The sequence below is a fragment of the Phocoena sinus genome, chromosome 14 (assembly GCF_008692025.1).
Source record: "Phocoena sinus isolate mPhoSin1 chromosome 14, mPhoSin1.pri, whole genome shotgun sequence".
Taxonomy (NCBI): Eukaryota; Metazoa; Chordata; class Mammalia; order Artiodactyla; family Phocoenidae; genus Phocoena; species Phocoena sinus.
This window is the reverse complement of record NC_045776.1, coordinates 24,253,756-24,276,990: the sequence shown is the minus strand read 5'-3', so window position 1 is coordinate 24,276,990 and position 23,235 is coordinate 24,253,756. Positions and strand designations below refer to the sequence as shown.

At 49.7% G+C, this 23,235-nt stretch overlaps 1 protein-coding gene across 2 annotated transcripts in view; it reads left to right on the top strand.

Moving 5' to 3' along the window:
* The first annotated feature begins 3,158 nt into the window (after positions 1 to 3,158).
* The window catches only part of LIPG (lipase G, endothelial type), a 36,015-nt gene continuing 15,938 nt past the window's right edge, over positions 3,159 to 23,235 (top strand). Inside the window, exons 1-9 of one of the 2 annotated variants that reach the window (XM_032603543.1) lie at positions 3,159 to 3,565; positions 6,467 to 6,648; positions 8,309 to 8,488; positions 10,237 to 10,348; positions 16,193 to 16,414; positions 17,189 to 17,431; positions 18,107 to 18,227; positions 19,163 to 19,381; positions 22,049 to 22,153. In XM_032603543.1, the coding sequence (XP_032459434.1) occupies positions 3,457 to 3,565; positions 6,467 to 6,648; positions 8,309 to 8,488; positions 10,237 to 10,348; positions 16,193 to 16,414; positions 17,189 to 17,431; positions 18,107 to 18,227; positions 19,163 to 19,381; positions 22,049 to 22,153 (1,493 nt within the window). In that variant the 5' untranslated portion in view covers positions 3,159 to 3,456. The remainder of the gene's footprint in view (positions 3,566 to 6,466; positions 6,649 to 8,308; positions 8,489 to 10,236; positions 10,349 to 16,192; positions 16,415 to 17,188; positions 17,432 to 18,106; positions 18,228 to 19,162; positions 19,382 to 22,048; positions 22,154 to 23,235) is intronic. The other variant, XM_032603542.1, reaches the window with a different exon arrangement.

The following is a 23,235-nucleotide window of genomic DNA, read 5'->3' as shown; positions in this document are numbered from 1 at the left end:
TTTGTATTATATTTCTATTGGACAGCACTGGTCCAGATGTCTGGTAACTCCTACATACCACACTTTCAACATCATGTCTGTGAGAGCACGGATGGCCTCCTGAACATTCCTTGGGGTGCTCAGTGTTTTACTCCAGTAGCCATTCAGTAAGCATCAGGTGATTAAATCATCTTCTTAGTTATAAGCAACACAATCTTTGGCTCATTTATGCAGAAGAGGAACTCATTAAAAACATATTAGATAGCAATCAGAATATCTGCAGGGCAAGAGAACCAGCCTTGGAAAGTATACTCAGGCAGACTGCATTGCCCAAGTCCCACTGCAGACTGGTTTGTGAGCGATGCCACTGCTGCCCCCAAAAACTAGAGCTGGCTGCTGCTGCCCCGCTGGTGGAGTGGAGTGGCTGTGTGCCTTCAGGCTCGCTTGCTTTCACCTCAGGGTTTGATTGGCTGAGTTTAAACCAGGAACTCTAGCTGCAAGGGAGGCTTCTGAAGTAGAAAGTGGGTTCCTCTCATGAGAGGGAGATTTATTCCTCTAACATAGGCAGGTGTCTTCAGATGACAAACTGCCTAAAAGAATGACCGGAACCTTTGCTAGAGTAACCTGAGACCCTGACATTTTGACTGCGACACAAACAGAAGTTTCTGCTGAAACTCCCCAGGCAGGGACTTCCTCCACACTGGGGGCTCCCCAAATCTCCTCATGGTTCTTCTGAAACATATGTTTTGCATATTTTATACACATGTTATCCTTTGCATAACAGACAGTTGATGTTATCCATTACTTTAATACTGTGATTATAATTTCGTGATGTCCTTTGGAAGTTCTCACATGATGTTTTAATATAAAGACACAGGAGGGCACTCTAACCAACCAACAATAAAATGTAAAAAAGATGGGTGTTGATCTCGTTGAATCTATGTTTTTTTCAGGTAGGATAACCAACTTTGTAGGAGTACCTAAGCTCTCCTAGGGGATCTTGTGACAGAGGTCCCCAAGACACACTCTCCACACTGTCCAGTTAAGGTTCTAGGGACTGTGATTTGAGTAACTCAGAACAGAGAGGGCTTTTTTTGTTTTGTTTTGTTTTTTGGTTGCATTGGGTCTTCATTGCTGCACACCAGCTTTCTGCAGGGAGCAGGGACTACTGTTCCTTGAAGTATGCGGGCTTCTCATTGTGGTGGCTTCTCTTGTTGTGCAGCATGAGCTCTAGGCCCGCGGGCTCAGTACTTGTGGCTTGCAGGCTCTAGAGCGCAGGCTCAATAGCTGTAGCACGCAGGGCTTAGTTGCTCCGGGCATTGTGGGATCTTCTGGGACCAGGCTCCAACCCGTGGCCCCTGCATTGGCAGGTGGATTCTTAACCACTGTGCTACCAGGGAAGTCCCCAGATAAGGGGATTTTTGACTCACAGGTTAACTACTGACTGGACCACAGAAGAGATGGAGACATGGTTCCCAAAGGCTCATATTTAGAAGTCAACTGGCTAAATCAAGCTGAGAGCAGAAGAGAGAGATCTGGTTGTCAGACTTGCTTCAGACCGGCAGCCTGTTCCTGAGACTCAGTTTTCCCATCTGTAAAATGGAGACGATACCTGACTTACGTCTGTATAGTTTGCCAGTGGAGAAGGAGAGCGGTAAGAGGAGGGAAAAAACATATCCGGGGGTGCCATTTACCGTCCCATAAAATACATTGAGTTTTACACTGAAAAAATAAAGCCGGCCTGCCTGTTGTTAATGAATTATAGCACACAGGAGGGACAAAGCATGCTTTGCTGGGCAGCTGGAGTAACAAAAGTAACGAGGATAGGTTGGAACAGGACCTGCTCCTCCAGACTGGTTTCCTCACACAGATCTTCCAGGAGGGGCCCCCCGACACCAGGGAGGAAGGGGCGCGGGGCTGCTCGGGCCGTTTTCCTCCCCAGGTAGGAGCGGGACCGGTTCTGGCGACGGCGGGGTTACGCCCAGTCAAAGGTGTAGTCTGGGAGAGCCAGTTCTGGCTGGAAGGAGGCGGGATGACGGTGCTCGGCCCCGCCGAGGCGCTTTGTATCTCTCCCACCTCCTCGGCGTTCCTGAGGGCTGTCCCGGCCGCTGCCGGCCTAGCGCCCCGGGCTCCCCGCCAAGGTCGGGGGGCTCGCCGCCCTCGGTCCCGGGGTCCCCCGGGCGGAGATGGAGCCGGCACCTGTGGGAGGAGCAGGGACACGCGCAATAAAGGAGGAGGGAGAGGAAGAAGCTGCCTAATTCCTCTCAATAAGTAGTTGCGCGCGTCAGCCGACTCTCGGCGCTGGTTACGCGCCCGAGATCCCCAAGCCTGGCTTACTGTTTCCTTTGGGGAGTGTCGCCTGGCATCCCTCTAGTCCTCCACCCGCAGGTGTGAGAGTGCCTACCACGCGGCAGGCGCCGCACTGAGCGCTGTACTATAGTAGGTTTTAAAATTTCCCCAACATCCCTAAGCGACAGGAACTGTTACCGCCCGCGTACTGGGGACGAAGGAAAGGCCTTGGAGAAGTTGGGTGGCTTGCCGCGAGTTTTGCAGCTAGTGGCTGAGCGAGGACTCCGAGAGGGGTCTGAGCGATCCTGATGCCCAGGCCACAGCCCGCAGCCCCTCCGCTCTGCCGGGTTATTGTCTGATCACGCCGTCTGCACCTGTCGCGGGCCTCGCTAGGCAGGAGCGCAGGAGGAAAGGGAGAAAAGAAGGACCACAGGGTGACCAGGTGGCTTTCCTCCATCCGTACCCTTGGCCTGGGGCGAGGAGAGATCATTTCGGGCGCGGGGATGGCTTTGCGCCTTGGAGAGGGCAACCTTCCTTCTCCAGCGATCGAAAGCGCGGCGGGAACAGGGCTTTGGGGCAAGGACCCTCCTGGGGCTGCAGGGGCGACCGGAGAATCTAGGGTCCGGGAGTGGACACTAGGAAAAAGTGGGGTGGCGAGAGTGCGGCTGCCCGCGAAGCTGACTGGGGAGGAGACAAGGCGGCGCGTGCAGAGTGTCCACGCGGTGGGTGTGCGGCGCTTTCATTCAAACTTTGGGGAGTCTTTGGTTCGAGCGTCAGAGAAGGTGTGACCAATCAGAGTCCGGGGACGGGAATAAATTATGCAAATCACCATCTGGCGATGGGTCAGATGACTCCAATAGTTTAAAAAACTACCTCGCCGGAGAGCTCGCGGTGTGACAGTGGCGAGCCCTGGCTTCCCGGGCGAACGGCACGGGTGAGGGCAGATCTGGTTCTGGTTGGAGCATCTTCGCACTCCCCTCACCACCCTGTGGCTCAGTTTAGCCAAGTTTTCATTTTCCACCTTCTCCACCTGCAGCTGTCTAAGGCCACCACTCTCTCTTGTCGAGAGAAGCCTTCCCACTTCGGGTCTTACGGGCTCGGACTGCTGGAAACATCGAGAGGCGGCTCTTTTTTTTTTTTTTTTTTTTTTTTTGTGATCTTTCTAAAAGTCCCGTTTCGGGGAAGGGGATGTGGCCGGGAAGGATGAGAAACTCTGGTCTTCTCTGCCTCTGGAGCGCTTACTGTTGCTTTGCCGCGGGAGGTCCCGCAACCCTTGGTCCAGAGGGTCGGCTGCAAGGTAACGTGTCCTTGTTTTTATTAACACCCCACAACTTCTTTTCTGTGCCAGTTCCCCTCTGTCTTGCCCACCCTTCTTCCTCGATCCTGCGACGTTCTTCTTCCTTACCCCCTGCGCTGTCCATTGGGTCCTCCTAATCAGCCTTGGAGATCACTTGTTCCTCGGCGCTTCCGACGAGGACAGCCCCGGCCGGGCGTCCAAGAGGCCGCAGGCTCTCCCGCGCTCGCTCTCGCCCCGCCCCCTTGTCGTTATACGGTTCTCCTCTCGGTGCTGTCCAGTCAGCAGAGTTGGCTGCCAGCAGCTGTTTTACCTTGTCCTCCTCTTTGAACCTGGGGTTTTCGAGGCAAGAAGGTTGTTAGAGCTCTATCACCTGGTGCCCTTCCTTTTAATCTCGGTGTAGGTGTCTTGAAAGTTAAGGTATCAGGGTAGCTGGCTCTGGTTTGAGTAGTGCTTGCCGGGAGTATTAGGTGAGTAATTTGTGCAGAGAAGCTGCTGGGCTTATTCCCCGGGTTGCCGGCCTCCTCTTCCCCAAGTCTTTCCAGCCCTTGCTCTTCCTCTTCTACCTCTCCGTCCTCCTCCTCCTTCCAGCTGCCAGCTTTTCTTCTGAGTTCTGCGTGGCAGTCTTTTCTACTGGAGGGACCTGCCCCGAGGGGCGAGGGTAGGGTCACCCAGCTGGAGTACCAAGTCAATTAGTTAAGCAGAGGAGAGCGGGGAACCTCTGAACCACACACTATTATTTCATTTTCTACTATTCTGCTGAGGTTGGGTCAAATGATGTTGGTCCATGTTGCTTATGTGCATGCAGGAGGTTAATTGGAATGAATGGAAAAAACTTGTTTTATTTAACATGTTCCCAACTCTAGTGCAGTTGAACCAGGGTAGGCTGCATCTCTAGCTCCTCTCCTGTAAAGTGCTAACATTCCTTCCAACTTCTATGTTCTGCGATTCTGAGTATTGGGGGCCATTTCATTCATTCAAAACAGTATTTATTTGCCAGGCATGCTTCTCGGAGTGAGGGATAGAGCAGTGAACAGAATGGGTGTAAACCCCTACCCCCATGGATCTTACATTTCAGTGGTGGGAAAACAGCTAGTCAACTAATTAAAATATATAAATAGTGCTCAGTGTTATGGAAAAAAATAAAGCAGAGGAGGAAAGTACAGAGGGCTGGTGGGAGAAGGTGGTGCAGTGTTAGCCTGGGACCAGGCTTCCATCCCTGAGGAGCTAACCCCTGAGCAAGGAGCTGAAGGAGGTAAGAGAATGAGCCTGAGGACATCCGGATGAAGGACGATTATGAAGTTCCAGAGGCTGAAGTGACTCAGGCTGGAAGTAGTAGAAATGAGCTAGAGAACTGTGGTGTCAGAGAGAGCCAGCTGCTAAGGTAAACCTTTTACGTCAGTTTGTGAGTTTATCCACAAGTCGGTGGCAGGAAGCCAGCAGACTCACTTTCCTTTTCTCCTGGACTTCCCACCTGGTCTCTGTGAGTGGCTATGTGGGTGGAAATTGGGAGATATTGAATGAGTTATGTCCGTGGTTCAAATTTCTGTCAGTTGGGGCTTTTGTTCATTACTTTAATGACAAAGTTCTGCTCGTGCATATTTAGTCGCATTTTCTGGAACCTTACCCTTTTTACATCTGGTGCCTAGCTGTCCTCCCCCTTGTCCGCTTCACCACCAACCTGTCCACCACTCTGGTCTCTCATTCCATGACTCCATTTGTTTTTTAACTCTGGGATAAATGAAGCTCCTGGGATGGTCATTTGGTACCTTTTCACTTGATTTCTGGGTGACCGGACAGTTTGATTTTCTACTTTCCTAGCCTGTTATCAAAGGATGGTATCCTGGATGGTTGGAAGAATGCTAGATGAGGCTCATTTAGGACCTTCTGAAATAGTGCGGTGATGACAGTACGTAGTGATAAAAGGCCATAGGGACCATCAGTGACATGGGCTGTGTTTTGTAGTAGGGCCATCTCCTAGACGGCACTGTGTGTGCAGTGGAGCTGAAAAAAAGAGGTTTTGCTGCGCTTATGAGCTTCTCCATGGCTTCAACAACTTATTTAATTTATTCAACAAACTAGAAGACTGTCTGGCACATGTCTGGTACTGCAAGGAACACTGAGGATGCATGAGATCTTTGGAGCAAGTGTTGAAATCGAGATGAGAGCATTAGGGAAGCCCATTGCATAAGAGGTCAACAGCTCCTTACCTCCGATGCCAAAATCCAAAATCTTTGAAAATTGAAAAATTTGTTTGGTAACTTGTTTGGCAGCAAGAACTGGCCTTACCTGACCTGAACTCTTACTCATTTGGCAGCAAAAACTGACCTGAACCGATAAGAGGATATTTAGAATCTTTTTTTTTTTTTTCCCTCGAGTGTGAGTAGTTATGTATTTCCCTGCAGAAATATTATTGGTGCATTTGATGAACGGGAATGTCCCAGACCCTGCTGGGGGTGTTATATAATAATATATTATATATATATGTATATATATATGGCATAATACCTTTCTAAAATCTGAGAATTTCTGAATTCTGAAACTCAACTGGTCCCAAGCATTTCAGGAAAAGAATTAAGGACCCATACTCTGAAACTAATAACTTGAGGGAAGGAAAGAGAACTCGTTTGGATGGGGAAGAAGAAAGAAAAGCAAGAGAGACTTATTTCAGATTCACAGTCATTGATCCTAGTGACTCATTAATACTCAAATATTGGTGAGATGTCCCTTTTATAACATCTTCGCAACTCTTCTGGGAGGTGAGGAGGAAACATTCAGCAGATGTAAAAACTGAAACCCAGTGGGGTTAAGTAATTTGCTCAAGAGTGAATTAGAACTAGACCCTAGATCTCTCACCACCCAGGCTTGCTAGTTATAACCCTTGCTCTGTTTATTTCTCCCCAGATGAGCTCAACAAATCCAGGGTTGTACCGGCTGCTGCCAAACCCCCTGTGAGATTTAACCTCCGCACCTCTGAGGACCCAGAGCATGAAGGATGCTACCTCTCCTTTGACCACAACCAGCCCTTAGAAGACTGTGGCTTTAACATGACAGCCAAAACCTTCTTCATCATTCATGGATGGACGGTGAGCCTCTGGGGGAGGGAGCTCTACAGCTTTCCGGGAGATTTGGTTTCCTTTGTTTTGGTCAATTAGAAAGAATACTGGTGCTTCCAGATTCCACTCTGTCTCCCCCTCTTTTCTTGTGGGCTGCTTGTACTTCAGACAGCTGTGAAGAATGTAATGGGCACTTTGCTAAGGGGGCAATCTGGACTCCAGCAGGGCGGTATTTAACACTGGCACACAGCGGGCTTTCAGAAAGTGGCTCTCCTGAGGGCAGCAGCCCAGCTCCACTGGCTCTTAAGGGGCCCTCTAATTATGCTTAATTACATTGGTCAACCACTGCGTCGCGGGGGCCATCCCTCCGTAAGAGCTGAGCTGAACAGAAGCAGCTTGACTGGCTCAGAGAGTCTGTGAGGAGGCAGCTGGCCTGGCTGGCTGGCCCTGGTTGGCATGGTGCCCTCCTGTTTGCATAGAGATGGCTCCGTTTAAAGGCACTGGAGTCTTTATATGACCTAGCTGAGCAATTCACATTGAAAAGCCCATGACGAACTTCAACAAAAAAGGGCTTTAACACTCAGCCTCAGAAGCTTTTGACCAGCGAGGGGTTTATTCATTCATCTAATGGCAGTCTGTAGGAAAATGGCACTATTAAGTGAGCAGGTTTCTGCCTGGGCTAATTGGGAGGGGACATTCCTCCTCTTAATGATGAGAAATTCATATCCGTTACATGCGTTCTGGGTGTTTAGGTCTATCACCAACTGTTGGGGTCAGGCCTGGTGGGGGTGGGTGGTATGTAGGCACCTACCTACCTAATGTAACTGAAGGGATGATTAAGGGCCTGCCATCCATCCTCACCCCACAGCCTATGATTAGAATTATGCACTTGAACCTTTATAAGGCCCCCTGTCAAAATGCAAGTACAAACTGCCTGCAACTTACAAACGGGTTGCATTCCAGAAAGTTCTTTTATAATCTGTTTGGAACTTGGAACAGCAGTTTCCCATAGAAGCAAGATTGTAAATGGCATTAGGGTTCCCAGGCCAGGCACAGAAAATTTGTTTATCTAATAATGTACTTGTGGATGGGTTTACAGCTGGACCTAGTCACCATTTACACTTTGTTTCTGTGGGAAAGTGTGTTCTGAGTTCTGATTTGGGATTCCAGGGACAGATCTTCCCTACTCTGGGGTCAAGAAGGATGGCAGAGATGGCTTGTGGGAAGGGGTCATTTGTTAACTCTGCATTTGCCTAAGAGACAGAATCTCCCTGCATCTCTGAGAAAGAAACTAATTCTCCAGGGCAACCCTTCTCAGTTGCCTTTGAATGATGGACCAGGCCACTTACTGGCCTGACTGTGACAGGGACTTGGGTTAACCTCAGGCCAGCATCCAACAACTTATATCTCATAGGGGGCCTGTCGGTCAGTGGGGCAGCAGCAGAGGACAACAGCTCTGACATCTTTAATGGGAAAAACTGGAGATGTCAAGCGCAATGGAAGACAATCTCCCATGTAGCAATCCTGCCTGTGGCTGGCCCGGCTCATGTGCAAGTGCTTGATGCCTGGGTAGCCAATGTGAAGGTTCCGGAAGTGGCTGGGGAGAAGGTCGTGGAACTGAATTCCATATTCATTAGGATTTCTGAAACCCAGAAGAAGAATTCTTTTAAAAGCCCTGTTTTCTCTGCAGATGAGCGGCATGTTTGAAAGCTGGCTGTACAAACTCGTGTCAGCCCTGCAGACAAGAGAGAAAGGAGCCAACGTCGTGGTGGTGGACTGGCTTCCGCTGGCTCACCAGCTTTACATAGACGCAGTCAATAATACAAGGGAGGTGGGACACAGCGTCGCCAGGATGCTCAACTGGCTGCAGGTAATGGGACCAAAGGGAGTCATCTCCTTTTACGAGCAGGACCCTGAACCCTTTTGAGAAATATAGGTCAGGGGCTTCCCTGGTGGCACAGTGGTTGAGAGTCCGCCTGCCAATGCAAGGGGTCACAGGTTCGTGCCCCGGTCTGGGAGGATCCCACATGCCGCGGAGCGGCTAGGCCCGTGAACCATGGCCGCGGAGACTGCGCATCCAGAGCCTGTGCTCCGCAACGGGAGAGGCCACAATAGTGAGAGGCCCGCATACCGCAAAAAAAAAAAAAATAGAAATATAGGTCAGGGGCTTCCCTGGTGGCACAGTGGTTAAGAATCTGCCTGCCAATTCAGGGGACACAGGTTTGAGCTCTGGTCCGGGAAGATCCCACATGCCATGGAGCAATTAAGCCCGTGGGCCACAACTACTGAAGCCCATGCACCTATAGCCCATGCTCCACCACAAGAGAAGCCACCGCGATGAGAAGCCCGCACACTGCAACGAAGAGTAGACCCCTCTCGCCGCAACTAGAGAAAGCCCGCACGCGGCAACAAAGACCCAACGAAGCCAAAAATAAATAAAAATAAAATAAATAAATTTATTAAAAAAATTCTAAGACTGTAAAAAAAAAAAATACAGGTCAGACAGGTCAGTTTTAGTGAACTTCAGGAGTCTGAGAATATCTTTGAGCTTCCAATTTTTTACGGAATTAAGTATTGCTTGAAGCATTTGGAAGCTGGGACTTTTAGAAAGCTTTCTAATTATTGACACATTTCTGGATTTTTCCTTTTACTTTACTTGAGGGAAGAAAATTTGCCTTTTGGTTCATTAATTGCTGATGCCCTCAGAAGCCAGGATCAGCTTGTAATCTTAAATACCTACTGAAGACTGCTCTGGCCTCTTAAGGGTGGCTGGGCTGAGGGTACGGAGGGTTGGTTCAAACCAATGTAGCTTAGTGCCTTGCATAAAATGTGGAAAACAGATCTTGAGGTCTTAAATTTACTTTTTATAGGTTAATGATTTACCTGAGCTCAGTGGACTTAACGGGAGGCAGGGGTACAATGGCTGATAAACTGGCTAAGTGACCCTATTACCTGGGTAATTACAGCCTGAGCTTCCTTTTAGAAGCCAATGGAATCTGAATAATTTTGGCAGAATTCTGGTCAGGAGTCTTGAACAGTCCTCAGTCCTCTACCTGGGTTGTTGTTTTTTTTTTGCGGTACGCGGACCTCTCACTGGTGTGGCCACTCCCGTTGCGGAGCACAGGCTCCGGATGCGCAGGCTCAGCGGCCATGGCTCACGGGCCCAGCCGCTCCGCGGCATGTGGGATCTTCCCGGACCAGGGCACGAACCCGTGTCCCCTGCATCGGCAGGTGGACTCTCAACCACTGCGCCACCAGGAAAGCCCTACCTGGGTTGTTTTGTCGAGCTTGATTCCTGAGCCATGGGGTCAAATCACCACCTCCCCACCCCCACTGCTGAGTGCCCTGTGAGGGTCTGATGCTTCAACTCTGGGGTCCCAGGCAGGTTTGGGATGAGGAGGTCGGCAGCTCGGGGGCATAAGAAGGTGGGCAGTGGTCACCCTGCTGCAGGTTGTGGCTGGCACTTAGTCTCCAGTGAGCCCGGTGGCTTTGAGCTCCACACTGCCACCCCCCTCCCCCCTCCCGCGTCTCCCCAACGTGATTGACTTGTTGAATTGTTGGTGGCCTTGGGGCTCAGGACCACACTCTTCATTCACACACCTCTGTGACTTCCTGCAGGGGAAGGAGGATTTTTCTCTCGGGGATGTTCACTTGATCGGCTACAGCCTTGGAGCTCACGTGGCCGGGTATGCCGGCAACTTCGTGAAAGGCACGGTGGGCAGAATCACGGGTAAGTGTTGCTCCCCTTCACTCATGGCTGATCCTGGAGCTCACTCAGCTGCTCTGCCCACCAGGCTTTCCTGAACCAGAGTGCTCCCTAAGAGGCAGCAGGAGTGAGATGTAGAGGGTTAGCCTTGGAAGAAACCTGGAGAACATCTAATCCAGGGCTTTTCAAATGTCCAAAAGTCTCAGAGCCCTTTTTTCAAATTGAACCTGTGCAGGTCCCCAATGTATGAAACAGATAGAAGGTGTGTTCTGGTCAAAGCTGGGTATTTGCAAGTAGTGTTAACCTTGTTATTTGAGCCTCCCCCTTTTCTGGAGGAATTTCCGGGTCCCAGAGCACCAGGGAGCACAGTTTGAAAACCAGGTCTAGTGCAACAGGTGAGGAAGCACCCAGGGGCAAAGAGCTAAGACTCAGGGGCAGACCTGGGGTGGACCCCAGGCCTGTAAGCCTCTGGTGCTCACTTCTAGTCTCTGCCCATGGTAATGCCAGGACCTCAAGGGAAAGGAATGAGAGATGGGCTGTGGTTTGAATTCTGCCTCTGGTTTCTATTTCATCCACTAACAACCTCTTTCCCATGTTTAGTTGGCATATTTATTAGTGATAATTATCTGTTTAGAATGAGTGGTTAAGTGTTGTCGTTAGAGAGACCTTTCTGTCTGATATTGGTACCCAGGTAGTCGATAGAAATTTGAATTTTCCATGTTAGTGAGCTTTTTTTTTTTTAAGTGAAAGCAAGTTTATTTGGAGAGATATACATTCCATAGGCAGAATTGGTGACCTTTTTTTAAAAAATTTTATTGAAGTGTAGTTGATTTACAATGTTTTGTTAATTTCTGCTATACAGCAAAGTGATTCAGTTATACATATATATATTCTTTTCCTATTCTTTTCCATTGTGGTTTATCACGGGATATTGAATACAGTTCACTGTGCTATACAATAGGACCTTGTTGTTTATGCATCCTATATATAATAGTTTGCAATTGCTAATCCCAAATTCCCAATCCTTCCCTCGCCCCCTTCCCCTTGGCAAATAATTGGTAACCTTTTGATATGAGAGTTTGATTTAAATCATTGAATGATAGTGAAAAGTGGAAAGGATTCTCTTCCCCATTTGGGGGCCCTCTCAGAAAACATACTCTCCTCTAGGAGAAAATTAATGGCAAATTTTTTTTTAAGATTATACATTTATTTTAAAATTAATTAATTAATTAATTTTTGGCCACTTTGGGTCTTTGTTGCTGCACGCGGGCTTTCTCTAGTTGCGGCGAGTGGGGGCTACTCTTCGTTGCGGTGCACGGGCTTCTCATTGCAGTGGCTTCTCTTGTTGCGGAGCACGGGCTCTAGGTGCGCGGGCTTCAGTAGTTGCAGCATGTGAGCTCAGTAGCTGTGGTGCGTGGGCTTGGTTGCTCTGCGGCATGTGGAATCTCCCCGGACCAGGGCTCAAACCTGAGTTCCCTGCATTGACAGGTGGATTCTTAACCACTGTGCCACCAGGGAAGTCCTTAATGGCAAATTTGTTGCCCTGAATTTTTATCCCCCTGCTAGCATTCTTTCATTTGTTTTCCCTCCCAGCTTCTCCCTCACCTCCAACATACTAAGGGCCTAACTGGCCACCCAGAAGGAAAGAGTTAATCATTTCCTTCCTGGCAATGTTTTTGTTTGAAAACAGGGTTCGGGTAGAAGGGAGTCCTTAGCTAGAGAATGATTTAGTAGAGGTAGAGTTTCTGGTTTCAGCAACAAGCCAGTGGGGCAGATTTAAAAATATATACATTTGTGAGGTTTAGTAGCCCTGCTTAAATCATTGCCCCTGGGCTTAAGTCTAATGAGCACACACACACACTCCTTTAGATCCAACTGTTTGATTCAGCATAGCTTGAGAGCTTTACTTTTGGTTATCAAGATGCGGGGCCTGAACTGTCTAACGGGCAACGTGGCCACACATGACCGCTCATTAACCCATCGCCGGAGCAAAGCTGTTGGGCCTCAAGACCCTCAGGGTTCTATTGGCTGAGCACCTCCTCCTAGCCCCCAGCAAGAGGCAAGGCGTTGCAGAGCTCGGCCAGCTGTGCTCAAACTGCAGCACACACAAGGCCCCTGCCAGAGCACCAGGGCCAGTGTCCTTGGCAACAAAGGCAAGCTGCAGATCCTCCCTCTTCCTCTTTCTAAATCTGAAATGAGATGGGGCTAGTAGGAGAGTTCCAGTTCTTTCCCCCTGCCTGTCTGGGTGGGAGCAGCTGAGATGCGGGCTTTGCGGGCAGAATGCTAATCAGTGCTCTGGGCTGTCTGCGTAGAGCATTGGGGCCGGCATGTCCTGAGCACAGCCCCTTCTCTGCGGCCTCTCTGTGGAGCAGGGGACCGGGGTGAACATAACAGGAAGGAGTGGCCTCTGTCCAGTTGCCAGGCAGCACCTCAGAGGGTATCTGGCTGACCTGACGCATGCTGCCGTGCATGTCTGAGGGGAGAGGCCTGTGCCCTCTCCTCTCCCCTCAGACTTCCCATGGGTCTGGGAACCAGGTGGTCCTGACTGGTAAGAGGACCAGAGACTGCAGCTCGTGTGGGGCAGAGGCCAGTGACGCCGCTGTACAGAGGCCAGCAGGGGTCCTTAGCCTGGACCTGCAGGAGGTACCTGAACCCCAGTCTTGCTTGGACCAGAGAGCTGTGGACTGAGGTTTGCTAAAGTTTTATCCTCTTAGGCTTCTGAGGGAATTCCGTGACATATTAGGGAAGAGGTCATATATTTCTAATTGACCTTGTGTCTTGTTAGTTACAAATAAATAAGCAAGCAGATCTGTTCATTCATGCAAGAGATGTGAACTAAGTGTCCACCCTGCAGGCTGTGGGCTAGATGCTACCTAATGTCAAGCACTCAATGTGTGACAGGTATTTTATGCCATATGTAAGCCACGTAGCGTCCAGGCAAAAGGGTCCTTGGGCTTCGTTTTACAGATGGGGAAAATAGGACTCAGTGTGTACTTTAATGATATCTCACACCCTGAGTAGCAGAGCTGGGATTCAAACCCGGGCAGGCCATCGGATTCCAGAGCCTGCACCTCACCACTGCACAATGCTGCCGCTCTCCTGGTGGGAGAGATGCAGCAGCAGACTCTGCCCTGCCAGGCCAGAAGGTGGAGGTTTTCCTGTGTGTACGCATGTGCACGACAGGGTGTGTGCGTGTGCATGCATGTGTATATTCCATTTGCTGGACAGAACACTTTGAGGGGAGTCTGACTGAATGGAAGAAGAGGTGGTTCTCCATCATCTCTTTTTTTTTGGAGGGGATGCGTTCACCCTCCCATTCCTAGTTAAGAAGTAAATTGTGAAACTTTTCCCCAGAGTCGGTGGGCCCTAGCTACGTGTCAGGCGGGGTCAGTCTGGGGAGGTGAAAGCTCTGCCTGCCAGCCGGCCTTTCCAGAAGCCCCGTCAGCCGCCTGCATTCCTCCAGCCCAGCTTGGTTTCCATGGCACTGACTGTCTGGTGGAGACTTTTGTTCACTGATACAAGAGCCCCTCTCTTATTGGCTGCAAAGCAGAATGTTCCTCTTCTTTCTTTTTTTTTTTTTTTCTCCAGAGGACATGGTGAGAGGCAGGGAGAGGCCACCTGTGTCAGTACTGCGTCCGTTCAGTCCCTAAAAAGAGTCATCGAGGGCTATTCTGGGAGGCCACTGTTTTTGTGCCATCTTTCTTTTGGGTCCTGGGCTAGAGATGAGCCCCCAGGCAGCCTGGGCTCCCTTTCTGCCTCTGTCATTCATACATTTTTCTCAACTTCAGAGTGTTAATCATTACCAGTTCTCATGGGTAGCGAGTTCCACAGGTTTACTGTCCGCTCTGGACAACAGTTCTACCTTTTGTTTATCCTAAAATGACCCCCCTCAAGCCTCACGATGTGCTCCCTTGTTCCACTGCACTGGGGTCTGGGAAACACTGTTCTGTTACTCACCTGCTGCTTTCACAGCTCTGTTCTTGGTCATACCTCCTCTCTACTTTGGTGTTTCTAGATCCAGGTTTCTCAGCCTCAGTAACTGTTCATATTTGGGGCCAGATAATGCTTGTGTGGGAGCTGACCTGTGCATTGCACGATGTTTATCAGCATCCCTGGCCTCTACTCCCTAGATGCTAGCAGCTTCTTTTCTCCCTCTTCGCCAATTGTGACAACTAAAAATGCCTCAGAGGTTGCCAAGTGTCCCCTTGGGAGCAAAATCCTTCCTAGTTGAGAACCACTGTTCTAGACTAAATAAACCCCCTTCCTCTGCTGAACATAATCTTTTCTTAACTTTCTCCAGTGTCTGGAGGGCTCTAGGTGTCTCTCTCTGTGTCTGTAGGGCTCTAGGTTGGGACGAATCCAGCTCCCATAATTACTTAAGCTTGGTAATAGTAGCTAGTATTACCTTGACAAGCCCTTACTCCTTAATATTGCACAAGGACTGTATGAATCAAGACATTCAGATTTCATTTTCGAAATGCTGCTGAAGCATGGAGAAGTTTTTCCAAAATCTGGTCCACAGACCACTTATTTTTAGGATCAGCTGGGGAATAAACCTCTATTTCTGGGCTCTACACCAGACCTACCAATTAGAATCTCTTGGGGGTCAGGGAATCTGCATTTTATGCTTTGCAAATTCGATTTTGAATGGTTTTACACTCATGTGGTTCCCAAACTATTATACAAGATGGTGAAAGTGTCTCTGTTGCTGCCACTATCTTTGCAGTTGCCTACCCTGCCTTCTCCCCCGACACACATACACACAGGTGACCTGGGGCTTGTGCGTCCTCCCAGGGTTTTTCATAGCTACACGGTGGAATCCAAATTTGTAAGAAGCTCCCCAGAGATATTTGTGCTGTTTCAAATGTGAGAACCAGTGCTCTCTGCAGTGCTGTTTGTTTGATACAGAAAGTTTGCAGACAAAAGGTTTTCTCCTTGTGGCTGCAAAAGAGAGGAATTCTGGAGGCTTGAGATACGGCTGCTCAGTGTGCCTGGTGTACCCCCCTTTGCCATTCCACTCCTGGGCCCGATTCATAACTAAAGGAAGGGGAAGTGTAAGTCCAAATACAAATAGCTCAGTTTGGGGAGACTGAGTCTTCCCTCTTGAAGATGTAGGTAGCTTAGTTATTCTGTCAAAATTCTGCTAAAATTAAGACTGTGGAAGGCTCCCAGTGGCAGAATAAATGGAATGAATGGCTTAGTTTCAGCCAGCCCAAGTTCTTTCTAGAACTGCTTCAGTTCTTCTTTTTTTCTTTTTAATTAATTAATTAATTAATTTTTGGCTGCATTGGGTCTTCGTTGCCGCGCGCAGGCATTCTCTAGTTTTGTGAGCGGGGGCTACTCTTCGTTGTGGTGCACAGGCTTCTCATTGCGGTGGCTTCTCTTGTTTCGGAGCACGGGCTCTAGGCATGCAGGCTTCGGTAGCTGTGGCACACGGGCTCAGTAGTTGTGGCACATAGGCTCTAGAGCACAGGCTCAGTAGTTGTGGCGCACAGGCTTTGTTGCTCCGTGGCATGTGGGATCTTCTCAGCCCAGGGATCGAACCTGTGTTCCTTGCACTCGCAGGTGGATTCTTAACCACTGTGCCACCAGGGAAGCCTCTAGAACTGCTTCAGTTCTGACAGTGCACGGTTCCTCAGATCCACGTGTCACTTGAACCTCGTGGCCAATTTACTGAGTCAGCTGAGTTGTCAGGACAGGTGAAGTCTTCAGAAGAAAGCATACGTTCCTCTGCAGCAGGCACCACACCCTTTAGGATTCCCAGGGTGGGGATGTCTTCATTTTACACTTGCCGACTTAGCTATCCGTCAGGACTCACTGCCTTAGCGCACCTGACACAGCTGGTCTTGGCTCCGCCTTCTGCTGTAGGTTTGGATCCCGCTGGGCCCATGTTTGAAGGGGTTGACATCCACAGGAGGCTGTCCCCTGACGATGCAGACTTCGTGGATGTCCTGCACACCTACACGCGCTCCTTTGGCTTGAGCATCGGGATTCAGAGGCCTGTGGGTCACATTGACATCTACCCCAACGGAGGTGACTTCCAGCCGGGCTGTGGACTCAACGATGTCTTGGGGTCAATTGCATATGGAAGTGAGTTCCTTATTATTATTATTTATTTTGCGGTACACGGGCCTCTCACCGCTGCGGCCTCTCCCGTCGCGGAGCACAGGCTCCGGACGCGCAGGCTCAGCGGCCATGGCTCACGGGCCCAGCCGCTCCGCAGCATGTGGGATCTTCCCAGACCGGGGCACGAACCCGTGTCCCCGCATCGGCAGACGGACTCTCAACCACTGCGCCACCACGGAAGCCCGGCATGACTGTATCGGGACTTAGTGACTCTTACTGCACAGCTGGTCTCCATCACCCCGTTTAGTGCCTGTGCTATGCATTCTCTTGCTCTTTATTGCTTCATGTGTATCAGTGCTGTCTTCCCACCTGGAGGGTAAGCAGTCCGGTGGCAGGACTGGCTTTCAGTTCTAAAGACAGTATATCACTGGGCATGCATTAAGAATGACACAAACGGGCTTCCCTGGTGGCGCAGTGGTTGAGAGTCTGCCTGCCGATGCAGGGGACGCGGGTTCGTGCCCCAGTCCGGGAAGATCCCTCATGCTGCGGAGTGGCTGTGCCTGTGGGCCACGGCCGCTGAGCCTACGTGTCCGGAGCCTGTGCTCCGCAACGGGAGAGGCCACAACAGTGAGAGGCCCGCGCACCGCAAAAAAGAAAGAAAAGAATGACACAAACAAGCATACTAACAGCGACATGAAAAGCAGTTATTTCTGATGAAGTGTACAGTACTTACTGATGGAGTGGGCAGATCACCGAGAAGCTGCTCAGCCTGATGGTCTCCGTCTCTCTCTCCCCCAGCAATTGCAGAGGTGGTGAGATGCGAGCACGAGCGGGCAGTCCACCTCTTCGTCGACTCCCTGGTGAATCAGGACAAGCCGAGCTTCGCGTTCCAGTGCACGGACTCCAACCGCTTCAAAAAGGGGATCTGCCTCAGTTGCCGGAAGAACCGTTGTAATAGCATTGGCTACAATGCCAAGAAAATGAGGAACAAGAGGAACAGCAAAATGTACCTAAAAACCCGGGCAGGCATGCCTTTCAGAGGTAACCTTCATCCAAACCTGCATTGCCCTGCTGAAGGACCTTTTTCCTCCTTCTAAATACCACATTGTAGATGGGCACATTCCTGCAGTTAAATCAAATAACTGCAAATCACATTAAATTGTGTGTGCCTAGGAAAGTAAATCTTTAAAAATAAATGATGGGGACTCCTTTTGTGATGTGAATCACCACTCTATGATCACAATATCGCTATCTTAAGTTTCTATCTTGCATTTAGCTTTTCAAAGCTGTTTCATATTTGTTTTCTCATTTGATCATCAGAATAATCTGTGATAGGACTAACAGTGGATCCAAATGATATCTCGCATTTTTATAGCATGTTATAAAACCGTAAGGTTTTGTGGGTATTGTGGGTGGAATTTGAGGCTCAAGAAGTTAATACCTTGGTCCTTAATTCAAGGTCACACAGCTAGAAAGTACCTAGGTCAGCATCCCTCAAAGGTCTCCCAAACCCAAAGTTCAGGGCTCCTTCTTCTATACTGCAGTGACCTTTTATGCCATTGGACAGAATGAGATCAAAGGGAGGCTAGAGGATGGGCTGGACCCAAAGGATGAGAGTCCCTAAAAACTCACTGTGCTGGGTGACTCAGTTTGGGTCAGGGTGCCCTAAGATGACAAGCAAGGCTCACAAATGTCTTTGTTCTGCTGTCTCTGCAGTTTACCATTATCAGATGAAAATCCATGTCTTCAGCTACAAGAACACGGGAGAAATTGAGCCCACCTTTTATGTCACCATTTATGGCACCAATGCAGACTCCCAGATTCTGCCTTTGGAAATGTAAGTCACGGGTTTCCTTTGCCGAGTTCAGGACAGAGAACGAATTGGTTTGAAAAGGAGAGAGAGCGCAGGAGCTCTCTGTGTGCCAGGTGAACAAGTGCAGGGGAGCTCGTCTGCGTGCCAGGGAGGAGCTGTGTGGTTCCTCTCCTGCTTCACGCTCTCCACCTAGCCCTTGACTCAGAACGTTTCTGGAAGGGCAGCTCCTGGGATGAATCAGCAGCGTGAGAATCTGCTGGATCAGCTGGGCAGAAACTGCTGTTTCATTTCAGAGAACGCCTGATTCCTGAGGCTTTAGGAAATTTGGAACTTGATAAACATCATCCCTGGCATGTTTCTAATTATCTGTGGGAGGGGCACACAGTGATCTGTATACGTTGAGCACTTGTAAGGTGCAAAGCGCCACGCTGAGTAATGCTGGGCTTGCAAAGTAACGTCATCAGAATACTCACTCTCAGGGCTGGGGTTCTAGCAGGAGGAACAGGCTTGTACGCACACACTCATGCACGCACATGGGGTGAGACAGGCTCCCCCAAGTGCCACGTGAGAGGGACAGGCAGGAAGGGCTGAGAATTCCCAGGGAGATGGATGCCTGTGGGCTGAGAGGAGGAGGCGCTGTCGAGTGGGGGTGTGACTTCTTTGCACTTTCTCATTTCTGTTCTTTCCTGGTCTTGTCCCCCCAGGAAGTAGCATGAATGGGGAGATGCTCAGGAATGGTTTGGGGTGCGGTGGGCAATATTATCTCTCTGCTCATGTGGACCACAGCTGAGTTTTCATCCCGGTCCTGCTGGTGGGACGTGGAGAACGTAGGGGGGACGTCTTGTGCATTTCTCTCCCATCCGAGTGGGGCAGGTGCTGCCACTGCGTCAACCCCCACGGTGCTGCAGTTTTCCAGGTGGCGGGGGGGGACTGAGACCAGCTTCCCTCTCCCCTTGCAGAGTGGAGCAGATCGGGCTGAATGCCACCAACACCTTCCTGGTCTACACCGAGGAGGACTTGGGAGACCTCCTGAAGATCAGACTCACCTGGGAGAGGACTTCTCAGTCCTGGTACAACCTGTGGAAAGAACTTCGCAGCTACCTGTCTCAGCCCCGCAGGTCCGAGCAAGAGCTGAATATCAGACGCATCCGCGTCAAGTCCGGGGAAACCCAGAGGAAGTAAGTGCCTCGCGACCCTTTCCCTGTTCTGGGTCCGTGGTCAGCAGAAGGCGTGCGTCTCTGCAGCGTCCTTTCCTTTGCTAAGCGCACAGCTTCCATCTTTCCGTATCCAGAGTACATGGGCAAAACTGCAAACCCTTTGCGAGGAGAACTGAACTCCAGACCAAGGCCTCTGTCAAGTGTTGTGCAGCTTGTACCCTGATCACAGGCCCTGGGCTGAGAGGGGCGGGCAAGCGGGGGCTGGAAGCCAGCCCTTGTTCCATTTGCCAAGCCCTGTGCTGGCCCGGAGGAAGAGAGCTTCTCCTGGACAGGGCTCTTTAGGAGTGCTGCCTTGTTAATTTGTTTGCTCTGGGGTCCGTGCAACCAAAAGCCTTTGCTTGCTCCAGTCCAGAGCAAACCAGACTATCCAGTTTAGGGAGCCTGCATGGATGAGGTCTGTGGGAGTCCTGGCTTCCCTTGCATCCAGTTTTCAGAGCATTATACCTCTCCTTGGGAGGCTCTGACTCAAGGACATGCGTGGGGCGCTAACGTCAAGTAACAGATTCCTCTGTGCCACGCCAGCTAGCAGTTTCCCCACGTCTGTTAACCAAGCCTAATGCAAAAAATCCACCCCTAAATCAGCCGCTAAAACGCGGCTTGACTCTCGGAGCAGCCAGGAAGACCTTTGTCAAGAGAGGAGGGTTTCCTTGGCCAAATCCTTCAGCAGACCTCCGGGACGTCACTGCCAGCCTTGGGATGGTGGGAAGAAGCCTCCACCTTCTTTCTATCTCTTCTGGTATTTTCTCCATTACAGTTCCTCATGCGTCCCGTTTCCATCCACCACCTATGGTGCAGCTTGGCCACGCAGGGGGTGGAGGCTTAGGTTGCTTGTCTGAGTGATTCTGGTCGAAAGACCTGTGCACCGGTGTGTATGTGGCAGGGCTGGGTGCCAGCTGAGGGGAGCTGTTAGTATGAAGGCTGTGATCTAGATAATTGCGTGTCTTTTTCCTTCTGTCGGTGCATATAAGTGCAGCCTGTACCAGAAAGGTGTGTGGTAGCAGAAAGATGATCATTTTTATAAAATATTTCAAACTTAATAAACCACTGAGACTTAATAAATGTAAACCATTTTCATATTGGTTTCAGATATAAGATTTTAAACAGTAAAACATTACAGATAAAGCCGAAGCCCCTTTGTGCCCCTCCCCTGTCCGACTCCTCCCCTTTCAAACCAAATGTACTGATCTTCCAACATTAACTAATGTCAGTGTGTTTTCCTCTTCATGATTTTTATACTTTCCATACTTCTGTTTGTATCCATAAACAACCTATAGAAATGTTTTGGTTGCTTCTGAAGTTTACGTGAGTGGACATATTCCTTTAAAAGTTGCTTTTCTCCATTTAACATAGCTTATGAGATTTATCCAATGCATACAGATCTGGTCTATTCACATTCAACTCCTGTATGTAAACTGCCATTGCACAAACAATAGTTTCACCATTGTTCTGCTGAATATTTAAGTTGTTGCTACATTTCTGCAGTTACAAATAGTGCTGAGATGAACATCCTGGGACATTTTCCTTGTGTACGTGTGTAAGGGCTTCTTTGGGGCATGTTGAATCACTGGGTTATAGTGTATGTATTCTCCAACTGGACTGGATATTATTAAATCCCTCTCCAAAGTGGTTGGACCAATTTTTAATCTTATCCACAGAGTAAGAGCTTCCTTTTCCCCTCCTCCTCACCTGCCTTTGGTGGCCATTCTTGCTATTCCGTTGAGTGTGAATTGGTCCCCGACTGTTGTTTTCATTTGTATTTCCTGATTGTGAGTGTTGTGGGTGTTTATGGGCTGTTTGGGCTTCCTGGCGAAGGTTCTGAAAGCTGTTGGGAATTTGGCTTTTGTCCCGCTGGTAAGCATCACGATCAGGTGTACCACATGTCTATTGGTCATGAGGTCATGCTGTCCACACACTACTGAGGCTGGGGCAGCCCACATGGTTGGGCTGTAAGTTACAGTTGGAACGATTATTAGATCACTGATTCTTCCTGTGATCTTGGTTGTCTACTTCTTGAATCTTTGATATTAACTCACAGCTGAGTTCCAGTTACGCTTGTCAATGGGTATTTCTGGACACCATGCTGGAGGGACCTGGAGTTCCTCCGTTCAAGGAGTTTATAGTCCACCATGGATGCAAGAATCCACAAGCTATTCAAGGCAAGATATAATTTGTTAAAATGAGCTAAAGCTTTCATTATTAACTCTGTGCCATGAGAAGTAATGACAATAACAAAAGCAACATTTATATAAGGATGTGCCTATTTATGAAATTGGAAGGTCAGTGGAGGGTTAGATTAATAAGGTCTCGGGCAATCAGGGAGGCTTCAGAGAGGATATGCCTTGGTAGGCAGGCAGGCTTTTGGATAGACAGAAGGAAGAAGGTGGAAGGGGTGTGATTAAAGTCTGCATGAGCTGAATCATGGGAGACATCAAAGTGAGACGCTTTTAGTGTGCTTGTAGCAGCAGTGGGGAGTTCTGAAGGGTCTTGAGTCAGGGGTCACATGATAAAAGCTTCTCTTTTCTCCTTATTCCATCTGCCTCAGGTCCAGAGAGCACCATACGACTGGTGCACAGCCATGCACCTACCCCTAGAGTTTTGGCTACATCAGTGGTTTCTTTTTCCTCCTAGATTGACTTTTTGTGCAGAAGATCTTGAGAACACCCGCATATCCCCTGGCCAAGAGCTCTGGTTTCACAAGTGTCGGGATGGCTGGAGAATGAAAAATGAAACCAGGTAAGCAGGACATTCTCAGAGGTTCATGCAATGCATGTTGATGGGTCCCCCAGTGTAGGCTGGACATGTGTCTGGCACTTGGGACACAGAAGTCAACAAAAACAGATAAAAGTCCCTTCCTTGATGAAGATGACCTTCTGCTGGAAGGAGGTAGACAAATCAGCATGATAGGATGTCGGATGGTGTGAATGTCCCTTTGCCTCTTGCTCTGCTTCATCTGTAGGTGTCACAGCCATGGTCCTGCTGGAATGAGGTCTTTCAGTGACTAAGTCCCAAGCTTGGTACCCATGTCCTCATCTTAGATGGAGCTTCTCTGTAGTGACTGGGGCTGTGGGAAGTTCCAGGGCTCCCAGCTTCTTTCTGGGCACCAGGTTGGAGTGGGGAGTTGGGTGGGAGGGAAGGGATGAGCACAAGGCATAGCCTCCCTTTAAGGTTTTCTGAAACCCAGGTTGGTGTGAGTGGATATTAGTGGGCAACTGTCCCCCTTTGTGAGAAGCAGGAATGCTCATGTGCTCTTGCTGCAGGGTCCTCCTCGCTCCGCGCAAGTCTCATGGTCTCAGAATTGAGGAAGGATGATCTCGTGGCATGAGGCAGTGGGTGTACCCAAAAGGGGACTCCGTCACACACCCTCTGAGTCTAAATGCCTGCTGAGGAGGAGGGAGATGGCCCCCACCAGCCCCTACCCCTGGGTCCGTCAGAGGTACTAGATAATAACGCTGCTGCCTTACGCCGAGAATGTAGCGTGTGCCCACCCTGTGTCAGTGCCTTCCATACATCATCTCGTTTACTTCGATCATCAAGGTCATGATGCTGATGTCGTAACCCTGTGAACGGTTGGGGAACCTGAGACTCAGGGAGGTTTGGTCACTCTTTCCAGGTCCCCCACCTGGTGATGGCAGAGTAAGGATTTGAAGCAGGTTGGTTTACTCTAAAACCTGTGCTCTTTCTTGCGCGTGGAGGTGCTACTTGCTCTGCTAAGTCACCTCTCCTCAATCTGGGTATCAATTATCAAGCAGCCGCGCCCGTGCTGGGATCCCCTGTGATTAACTGTCTGCCAGCCTGGAGGGCCGGGCTGCATCCTG